General features: G+C 33.9%; 2 protein-coding genes across 5 annotated transcripts; one reads left to right on the forward strand and one right to left on the reverse strand.

Moving 5' to 3' along the window:
* The first annotated feature begins 1857 nt into the window (after positions 1-1857).
* On the forward strand, positions 1858-3550 carry LOC133678703 (protein PHLOEM PROTEIN 2-LIKE A1-like). The gene is made up of 3 exons (XM_062101156.1): positions 1858-2542; positions 2618-2736; positions 2938-3550. Exons 1-3 carry the CDS (start codon positions 2189-2191, stop codon positions 3305-3307), a joined length of 843 nt encoding a protein of 280 aa, XP_061957140.1. The 5' UTR covers positions 1858-2188; the 3' UTR covers positions 3308-3550.
* A 142-nt stretch (positions 3551-3692) lies between these two features.
* LOC133678701 (phosphatase IMPL1, chloroplastic-like) lies at positions 3693-8886 on the reverse strand. 4 transcript variants are annotated; one of them, XM_062101152.1, is made up of 10 exons: positions 8462-8883; positions 7853-7920; positions 6702-6835; positions 6337-6425; positions 6113-6170; positions 5973-6025; positions 5481-5579; positions 5255-5368; positions 4392-4620; positions 3693-4014 (listed from the first exon to the last, which is right to left on the reverse strand). In XM_062101152.1, exons 1-10 carry the CDS (start codon positions 8765-8767, stop codon positions 3986-3988), a joined length of 1179 nt encoding a protein of 392 aa, XP_061957136.1. In that variant the 5' UTR covers positions 8768-8883; the 3' UTR covers positions 3693-3985. The 4 variants fall into 4 exon arrangements, with proteins under 4 accessions (XP_061957136.1, XP_061957137.1, XP_061957138.1 ...); XM_062101153.1 differs by having other exon boundaries at positions 4519-4620; positions 8462-8881; XM_062101154.1 differs by lacking the exon at positions 5255-5368 and having other exon boundaries at positions 8462-8886.
* Between the last annotated feature and the right edge of the window lie 2250 nt (positions 8887-11136).

Genomic DNA, 11136 nt, shown 5'->3' on the forward strand with positions numbered 1-11136 from the left:
AACATGTTCATGTCTTGCATTGCTGAATCAAGGATTAACGTCTTTCTATATTCCATTTGTATTCGTCTTCATACATCTGTCGGTTTCTCGAAGTAATTCTTGTCATAGATACTAATAAATCCTCGACTTGTTCATAGGAAGCTTAATTAAAGGATCAAAGCTAGATAAAGAAGTGTAGGCAGAAAAGCAAAAAGGGAAAGACAAAGAAGCTGAGAGTTGAGAAACTAAGGTGCAGGCCATAAAATATTGTTGTTCTTCCTTGTCACCACACGCACCACCCCTGTTAACTTTACGGTACACAATTTTGATGTCTATAATCTATTTATTATTTAACATAACATAAAATAATGTATATATATTCCGATTAGAGTTGATATTGTTAATAACATATCAGTTATCCATCAAATAAAATAATTATTAAAAAAAACCTACTTATTTGAATTAGCATTCATCGAGTTTCGAGTTCAGGTTAAATTGTCCTCGAACGTAATAAGAATTCTGTCAGCTACATTATATTGCTAGTGCTTAAACAACAACTTCTTTTATATTTTTGTTGTGCATAAAGCTTTGCACTACGATAAGGATTGTGAGGAAAGAATAGAGGCTCTCTCTGGCCCTCGTTGGAAGGGTGTCAGTGATTATTTCCCCCCTTTGTGTTTACATTTTTATCTTCTTATTCAGCTCTCGTTACTCATGTTCTCCGGAACATGCTCAAGTCATATTAGCTTAGGAACCTATGCTGGACATCGCAAACAAGAAGTTTCAAGATCCTGCTCATGACACGTTGAGATCGAGTCTGGCTTTGTCTTGTTTCATTTTCAGAATAAAGTTTCTGATTTTCTTGAAGCGATTGCTTAAGCTTTTAGTTGTCTTAATTTCCATTAATAGAAAAAGGGGAGGATAAACAAGATAAATGATTGAATAAATTGATCTACCATACAGCTTGGCTGGATCCATTTTCAATCTAACAGAGCTACCTTGTACGTAACTCGGTTGGGTTAATTTACAAAGCCTATTATCTACGGTAAACCATAAGGGTGCACGCTACATGTAATATGAGTAAGCTTTCCTGTAACATGAGTGAGTTATAAAATAGAACTGTCACCTTTCACTTGATGAATTATAAAATAGATCACATCCACAATTAAACTTATAGCTATTAATTTGAATATCTAACATTCTAATATCAAGATGAATCGAAGAAAATTTAGAGACACGTTACAAGTTTGTTTTTTGATGAATTATGTTGTTAAAGTTACTAAATTTAACTCAGTTCAAGAATTGAATCACAAATTAATTAAAATAACATCATTTTAATATTAAAAAAAATCAGAATCATTTTGAATTATTATTTTTAATTAAAATAACTAGGTTAAACTGGTGAATTCTTGATTGATTTTTTTTAAAAAAAAAAACTTGATAAGGAGCAGGGAAGAAGCTAGCTGGATCTCAAGCTGACCACCCGGGCCAGTTTAATAAATGGTGGTGTCGAGAAGGTGTCAGAATCCTTTGACAAGGTGTTGGCAGGCAGAGCGAGCCCTTTATTGTGTAAAAGAAAATGGAGATGCTCTTTTATCTTCTCAGAAATTCAAAAACGAAAATGCGTTCTGGGAATATAACTTCAATGGATGCTTTATCACAGAACAACTACCTTTTTCTTTTATAATGGAAGCAAAATGTATCTTCTTTACTTTCTTTCATTGATGTGAACATCATCTGCATCATCACGTGGTAACCTCTGTCGAATCCGAATCCAATGCTCTTGTGAAAGCATCGGTCCACACACACAAACGCATTAGTCTAGATGCGAATGGTTCATCTGAAACCCGATGGGAAAGGAACTTAACCTCGTAAGCTAGCCAAAAAATACCTCACCATTGAAACAGGAAAGAAAAAACACATATTCTCTAGCCCACAAGGCATCTAATTTAATTTGATGGATCACAAATTTTTAGACCACTTGCAATTCAATACATTAATCATAGATCAGCACACTTGATCAAGGGATTACAGCCCAGGATCTGATTGATTTTCCATCACTGTACGGCCAGATCAAGAGTTAGCACAGTTTTGGCAGAATAATTGATGACTAATTTGATCTTCTAGTGCACAAGATGAATGACGACTAATTTGACCTCACCATGCTATAAAAAACAGAAGTGTGTGAGGAACTGATGATTGTGAAGAGATGGGAGCAGGGAGTTCACACGATGAGGCTTCAGAGTCACAGCAGACAGGGGGCGAACCCAGCCATACTCGGCCACAGTACAACGAAGAGACATCGACAGAGGCAAAACAGAGTGAAACCAAGTTGAAGACGGTGGAGAAAGCACCAGAAGCGAAGCCCCTGGTGATACGACAGGAGAAAGCAGCAGATGTTAAGCCACTTTATGATGCCACAGCAAAGAGAGTAAAAGAAGTCAAGTTACCACATAACTGTGAAGCCATATTAAGAGATGCAGACTCCCCAGTTGACAGGTCTTCAGTGGACAAACTGTATGATCAACTGAGCACTGGAGTTTTCTTGAACCAAAAGAGAAAGGTAAAACTCATTTCCATCTCCTTAATTGTACCATTATTTTTTTACTTTCAAAAAATCATTGCAATTTTATTGCAGAAGTACTGGGTTGAAAAGAAGTGCTACAGCAATTGCTTCATGCTGTTTGCTAAGGATCTATCAATCACTTGGGGCGGAGATGCACGTTACTGGAAATGGCCTTCCATATGTGAATCAGGGTAACTATAAATGTATTCAATCCATACTAGGGTTTCTGTCTTGAGTATTTGATTTCGAAGATGCTGGAATCCCAGTTTCCATGCTGTAGCTAGTCTGATATGCATAATGCGTATATCTAGTACATATTCAAAATCATGTCAGCTTCATTTCCAGGAGATTTCATTTTCCTCAAGTCCTAATCATCAGTTCTCTTATGACAGTGATGTCACTGTGGATGTGGCAGAGCTATTAGATGTTTGCTGGCTGGAAATATATGGGAAATTCAACACAAAAATGCTCTCCCCGGGTATTTTGTATGAAGTTGTATTTGTAATAAAGCTGAAAGACCCAGCTTATGGATGGGGAGTTCCAGTGAATGTCTCACTGGTTCTCCCAAATGGATACAAGCAAGAACGCAAAGAAAAGTTACAAACAAAACCAAGAGAGCAATGGATTGAAGTGCCAGTTGGCGAGTTCATAACTTCACCAGAAAATGTTGGGGAGATACAATTCGGCATGCATGAATATGATGGCGGAGAATGGAAGAGGGGCCTTGTTATCAAAGGGATTGCCATTCGACCAAAAACTTAATCTTTCACAGAAATGATGATATAACATTTACTATCGACAGAAATGAACTAAAGAATAATCTACTATCAACAGAAATGGGCTGAAGAATAACCTATGATTTCCTTCAAATATTCAGTGGATAGCAAAGTTACCATGTTTTGAATAATCAAAACAGATTCAAGAGAGTGTAGATCTCCAAGTTTTCATTGAAGATGCTGAATTTGATAAATAAGTTGAATGAAAATAAACTGTGTTGCTATTTAATTCTGTTTTACCTTTTCAAAAAAATAATTATAGCATGATGACATTTTTGCATGTCGCATTTTGTCCCTGCAACACGGTCATCTACAAACTGAAGTGCTTCTTTTCACTGCTCAATTGTAAAGATCATGACCATGAAAGAGACTTCATTAAACTAATTCTTTTATTTTTGAAGAACGTACATGATAAGGAAGCATCCATGTCGCTTATCAAGTAACATGACAGGATATTGTACATAAGTGCATGACAATCAAATAAATAAAGCTATATTAAAAGATCAATTCAGAAAATAAAAACAAGTTAGGGTACCAATATGCAACACCTGCTTGTTGCAGCAAAGCTCCAAATGAGAATAAATGCTAGTCATCTCAAAGATCAGTGCGGTAATTTTCTGGTTTATACCACAATGAGAAATCAATTCCTTTGCTTTTCAGTTTCTCAGTTGCGGGTGCAATTCTCTCCAAAAGCTGCATTATAAAGAAAATCAATATATATCATCTGATTCAAACAAGATCACAGAGCACACTAACGAATTTGGCACATTATTTGAAATCATGGAACAGCTACCAGAAGGGTTGAGGATCACATAGTGTAATATGAATATAGAACATTTGATCTATTTATTTTCAGAGTGAATAGACTTCTCCACATCCATCATGGGATGTGAGTCAGTCTTTTCCTTCCAAGAAAAGGTACTTGTTCTAGCAATTTCCTTCTCATCTTTTCTGGTGGAAGGAAGAAAAAAACTCCCTTATAAATGGGTACTAGATATTTTCCAATTAGAACAAGAGGGCCCAACAATTAGCTATTCAAAATTGTGACCTTAGAAGTCATATATATTTACTGCGAATGCCTTTCCATTTGGTTAAGATTTTCATGCCATTTGTCTCATGTCTGCACTCAAAGAATGGGGAAAACAGAGAAAGAACAATGCTCAATTTTGTCATAGGAAACAGGCAGTGAAGTCTAACCTTGGCATGCAGCACACCGTTAGACACCAAAACAGATCTATCAAATACACAAAATTTTCCACCATCCATGCGAGATACTGTCCCACCAGCCTCTTCAACTATCTGCTTGATAAGTAAAAAGAAGACATTAATATTGAAATATTTAGAACCGAGCCTGATTACTAGCAAAATTGATTCTATATTCAACACATATAGTTTGAAGTGCCTGTTTATGTTAGTTGGGGAATGCCAAGGATGGTGGCTGTGATTTTAGCAAGTTTAACAAGTGGCGAGTAAGAAAAATAATCATAGCGCCAAGAACAATGCGACTATGTTTATTGTAGAGCTTATGGTTGAAGAGTCACCATGGAGCTTTAGGGGGAGAGCACTCAGTCAATGACTCAATGGCAAAGTCAAAATGATAAGTTACTCCTCAATTTCTAGAAATTACAACCTTCAGCATCTTTCTTGATGGGGTAATTGCAGTAATTTTTAAGTGGACACCAACTTAGAAATCCGTTGAACATATTAGCAAAGCATTAGATATTCACCAAAGCAGAAATCTGAGTCGGGAAGCCTTACCACCACACACACCTAAAGGTAAGTTGAGTTATTTGGATTGGCATGTAGGATATAAGAGGTGCCAATACACTAATAGGTCATATTTTACCCCATTAATAAGTACTACAATCTCAAAAAGAGAAATAGAGTCTAATTGCATATGAAGCAAAAGCATTTGCAAAAAGACAACTTTTACCAGAACACCAGCAGCCATATCCCAAGGCTTAAGACGATATTCCCAATATGCTTCTACAATCCCTAGAGCTACATGGCACATGTCAACTGCAGCAGCACCCAGCCTTCTAACACCCTATACATTATTACACAGCAGAAAAAGAAGAGAATGCAAAAACAATATGTTATGTTAAACAAAACAGCAGCCTATCAGACAAGTAAACAATTTAAAAGGAAAACGGCAATACCCTGCTGACATCAGTAAACTCCTTGAATAGTTCTATGTTAGTGGCCCATGGATCATCATGTTCATATCCGAAGCCAGTCACAAGAAGAGACTGTTCAACCTATAAGGAAAAAAAGAAAAGAAAAGAAAAACAAGGGAACAAGAAGAACAAAAGGAAATGAGGAGCAACTTAAAAACCATGAACTTCGGGATATTTACAATCTACCTTGCTAATATAGTCAAAATGGTCAATTTATGTGATTTGGTTACCTATCCATTTCCCTTTTCATTCTTAGTGATTCTAGAAAAGATATGATGCAAAATGATAATTTTATGTAGATAAAATGATGCAAGTCAATTAACTCTCCATGATGTGTTAAATCTATAAGAGTGAGTTCAACTCATTAGTAAGGCTTTAAGCTTCAGCAAGTATTGAAGCCGAGTTTAAAAGTAGCTCCAGATGTGATGTGTGAAAATCAAGGATCTTAATCTTAATCAACACATGATCACGTACCCGATTGGTTTGGCTCGCATGAATTTTTTGGCCATTACAAAATGCTCCTCCACCTAACATGATTAATTGTAGTACCATAGATGAGCAAATGACTGAGGCAATTTAATAAAGAAAATAACAAGTTCAGTAAAATTTCTTACCAGCAATTGCAGTAAATGTGCGTGTATTCCAAGCCATAGGACCACCAACAAACTCCACCTAAAAACAAATGCTAGATTGTCAGCTTTCGTTTTCCTTTTCAGTCATGTAATGTTGATTATTTTTGTTTCCTGTGATTGTGTTTTCATCTTTCTTTTATGTCAAAAAAGAATTAGGCCTTGTCTACTTTATTATCTTTTAAGATAGAAATAAATTTGATTAGTACCACAGCAGCAGCAGCCGGATTCCCTCGGAACAGAACTCCCACAGAAACTGCAAAGCTAGGATAACCATGTGCAAAATTTGTTGTTCCATCTACATAAATAGCAATGTTTGATAACTTCAAGTCACTTAACATGAAAAAATAACAAAGATCTACTCATGCAAAGCTTTTCTGATATATGTCTAGAAAAGATGCCGATCATAATGCTATCAATGATGCATAATTGATAATCAAAATTAAATTCTAAAATTCTATATAACTGTAGTTTCCACGCCCAGCAAAGAGAAAAAATGAAAAAAAAAAATCTTCAAAACAAAAAAGTAAAAAGCATAACAAAAATAACAAACCAAGAGTTAAAAGAGACAAACCTAGAGGATCGATGCACCATAGATAATCTGATAATGTATCTCCTATGATTCCTCCCTCCTCCCCAAGAATGAGGTGATCTCCAAAATTCCTTCTAACAACTTCTAATATAGCCGCCTCACTCATTTTGTCTGTACTGCAAGTAAATTTGGGCAAATAAAGTGAAAATTGTCATGTTTCAGTTCAGAATCCGATCAGTTAAGAAGGTAAACCAACATATCAGATGCTTTGGAAAATCTTTAACCAAAAAGCAACTTAATGACCATATAGTGGTCAATCTGTCAACTCCTCCTTAAGCCAGAACCCAATAGTCAATACATGCATCGTTTTTATGGACTACAATGATAAAATGATTATAGACTGTGATTGAATGACATGATCACACAATGATAATTCTTGCACAGGAAATGGGTTGCCGCCATCAATGAAAATTTCTAACAAGATAAATTTTTCATTTTCAAGAAATCCCCCTTCCAAGACATCCATTTTAAATGATCTCCACTCAAAGACATCTGTATAGCTTTGCATCTGAGTGCAACGGTTGTGTGCGTGAATGCGAGGGTTCATCCAATGTGGGGAACAGGAAGGAGGAGAAAGATTTGTGGAAAACATCTTCCAGCCTCAGAAGGCTATACAATTACTCAATAAGGAAAAACAGCTTGAGGGCATGCCCATTAAGTATATGATTAGTTCCAAATATTGTTAATTTATATCTGCATATTGAGAACATTCCTTCGAATTTTAGTCTACAGAAAAGTGGCAGATGAATTTACTCATAAATTGATAGAGATGAATTTCTTTTTCATCTAGGCCCAGTTATTAAGTTGCTGATATTTAATGATTTAATCAATGCCACACAGCAAGAAATTAAGTATGATCAGAAAGCAAAAAAAGGACTGCTTTTCAATGTTCACATTCTGATTCCACAAGGACATACGAGTGTATTAAGGTGCAAATGCAATTTATCCAGACAGATCATCACCTTGAAACATCTTATCTATCATCTAACTTAGTAGATGACAAGGTAGGCAATAAACAATGATAAAGTAGGTAACAAGCTTTTCCCCTCAATAGCATAAACACTATATGACTATGAATAATAAAGAAAATATAGACATACATCAATAGTTGGGAAACTTTGATAAGTCCTTACTCGGTCACCAAGTCTGTAAGTCCTTTATACGTGATATTTCTAGGCTTATTAACAGCATCCATCACCACCTGGATTGAGAAACAGAATGCTTAGGTAACTACAGGTTCAATTTGCATTTACTTGATGTTATTAATGTACACCAGCCAATCCCTAAATCATACATGGTCAATTAACAACAAAAAAATATACAAAAAAACTTTATTTAAAAAAAAATATTCAGGACATTCACTTGAGAGATATTTAGCAATGTAAACATTTATAAATATGTTAAATGTTGTCGTCTTCTTTTTTTTCTTTAGAACATAGAATTGCTTTGGAAAAGAACAGGGTCATGTATCCATAATTAAATTGACTATCAATTGAACTTCATATCCTATATAGAGTAGAATATAACTCAGGCATTCCAGATTAATTGAAAAATGAAACAAATTTCAGAAGAAACGCATATCATTTCTAAGAAAATTGAACAAAAATAGAACAAAAGCTCATAAATTTCACATTTTCATGAGCTTTTAAAAAAAATCCACTTTGAATTGAACAGGAACCAGAATCAAAGTCTCACTCAGTTAAAGAATCCTTGAAAGAGAGAGCTAGAGAGAGAAATCAAACCTCGGCACCAGTTTTAGCGGCTGTTTCAACTACTTGAATAAGCTGATTAGCTGATATAGGCCCAGTTGATGGAGCACCCACTTTAGGATACTTCCTTTCATTAGTAATCTCTGACAAGGCAGCCTTTGTGCACACATTTCTCGCTAGTTTCAAGTTCAAAAGCTGAATTTTTTTATAACCACTCTGAGAATTCTCAATAAATCTTTGTGGAAAACAAAGTTTTGAGTGATTTAAGAGTGAAAATGATCTGGGGTTCTGAGAAAATTCAAGGGGAATGTTAGTGGAAAACACTAGGGACCTGCCCATTTCAATCCCAGTTAAAGAGTTCTTGATTTTGTGACTTTTTGAGGTACAAAGTTTGGGACCTTTTGAGGTTTTTGCTTGTACTAGCGTCTGTGCCACAGGTTTTTATGCATCTGCGTTGCTAAGGTAGTCTTGTCTGCACGTACTAAGAATCTAACGTGGAATTTCGGTGGACAAACGGCGTAGTGTCATGTCGTTCATGGTGAGTTACATGTCGTCTGGTGTTAGAGGACAAGGAGTTAAGGATGATTATAGAGACTAATACATAATAGCATTTTTGCCTCACCACAGTAGCTTTGACAGTTCACTGACTCAAGTTATGACATTGTATGCATCTGATCAACGAAGATGTCTGAAAAAATGCATTTGATGGGAGAGACTGATGAACACTCTTGACATATTAAAGTAGACTAGCACAAGCTTGCCACCATTAAAAGAATTCTTACTTGCCTTAAAAGTTATAATTGATTTTGGGTTTCTTTATTTTTCTTCTAATGATTTCCGACTTCCGGAATTTTGTGGTAGCATTTCTGCAAGAGATATTAGTTATAGAAAGAGCCCCACCAGTTTTGTATTTCTCATGAGAGACCCTTTTTTTTCAAAGAATTTCAAAATATAGCCTTTTCACTCTCAACTTGTACTTATATACAAGCGGGATAGATCCAAGAAGAGAAGAAAATGACATTCGAATTTGTTCTTCTTCTCATGTCTCTGTTTCTGTGTTTATCTTTATTGTAAATTTGTATATATCTAGGAGTTATAACTTGAATAACATAAAGAGACATGCCCATTTCAATACCAAATATCGAGTTCCTGACTTCCTGAGGCAAGAAGTTCAACCCCTTTGAGGTATTTCCTCTGTACTCGTGCTTGTGCCTCATGTTCTTAAGCATCTGTCCAGTAATTCTAGCAAGCAAGGGTCAAAAGACGTGATGAAATATGATAGACTAAAAATTGGATTAATAAAGATAAAAATCGAGCCTTTTGGTTGTACTTTAAATTGACTTAATCTTAATTATTGTTCTCTGCACATAGGAAATCATATGTACAGAAGCAGATAATGGAATCAATAACCTTCGGTCTCCGTGTATTTTCCTATAATATCAAAAGGGAAAAAAAAATTATTCTTTGAATTCGTCAAGAATATATGAAGTATGTTTACAGAAAAGGATGCCGATAATGTTGAAATAGAATAAAGATTCCCTTTCGATATATTTAGAGTCAAGTAAAAATCCTAGTTTAAAAAGATTTGTATTTAGGATTTGTATTAAATTAATATTTAAATTCATTGTTAGAAAAAAAATAGTTTAAATTTATCTTGATTCCATAAACTTCTATTAAAATATATGGTTATGAGAACGAATATACAAGATGTCCAATTTTTTTAAAACCTTGTTGTTTATAATGACATTATGCTCTCTTTTTTTCCAAACCCTTAAGACTTGCATCTTTTTTTTATATAAAAAAAACATGAAGTTCAAATTGTTTTTAATGTATAAAAGTGAACCGGTCTAGTGTTTTAATAGGTTTTCCGCACAATAAACTTTTGTAATTACATTTATATGTTGTTTGGATAAGTTAATATCTTCTTCTACCTTTTCTTTTCTTTTTAGTTTTGTGATAATATTTATAGATGTTGTTGAATATATGCAATTATATAATCCATCTTATAAGTTTATTTTGTTTTTGTCTTTTATTCTATAAAAATTAACTGGATTTTGCCATAAAAGCATCTAAAACCCACTAAAAAACCAACAAGTTTTGCTAATTTTTATTTTTGAAAAATCAAACTAAATCGATTCAAAACTATTCAATTTAAATTAGTCCTCGTCATTGGATCTGGTTCTAAATATATATATATATATATATATATATATATATATATATATATATATATATATATATATATATATATATATATATAATTCAATTTAATTAGTTTTTTTCTTATAAAAAAACAAACAAAAAATGCTCATCTCTAACAATTATGTTTCCATTAAATGATTCTAACAAAAATTACAATTAACATATCAAAATAGTTCAAGGTAAAATTAATATATAAAATAGTTAGGTGTGAAATTGATACTACCCTAATTCTTTAAGGGTATATTTCGATATTTTTCTTATTTATAATTATAATTACAAAATATACTAAAACAAATATATGTACATGATTATAGCACTCTACAATACCATGATTTTTTTATTGCGACCTTCTATGTACAAATTAATAATTAATTTCTTAAGACTTAATAAGGAAAGAAAAAACTTAAGGCAAAAGTGTAAATTAAGAAGAAATCTCTTGGGCAATCTCAAACTTGCTAGAAAAAATTTATGTTTAGTCCATCCACTTTGCTTTCCTTTTTTTTCTT

This window comes from Populus nigra, chromosome 18 (assembly GCF_951802175.1).
Source record: "Populus nigra chromosome 18, ddPopNigr1.1, whole genome shotgun sequence".
Taxonomy (NCBI): Eukaryota; Viridiplantae; Streptophyta; class Magnoliopsida; order Malpighiales; family Salicaceae; genus Populus; species Populus nigra.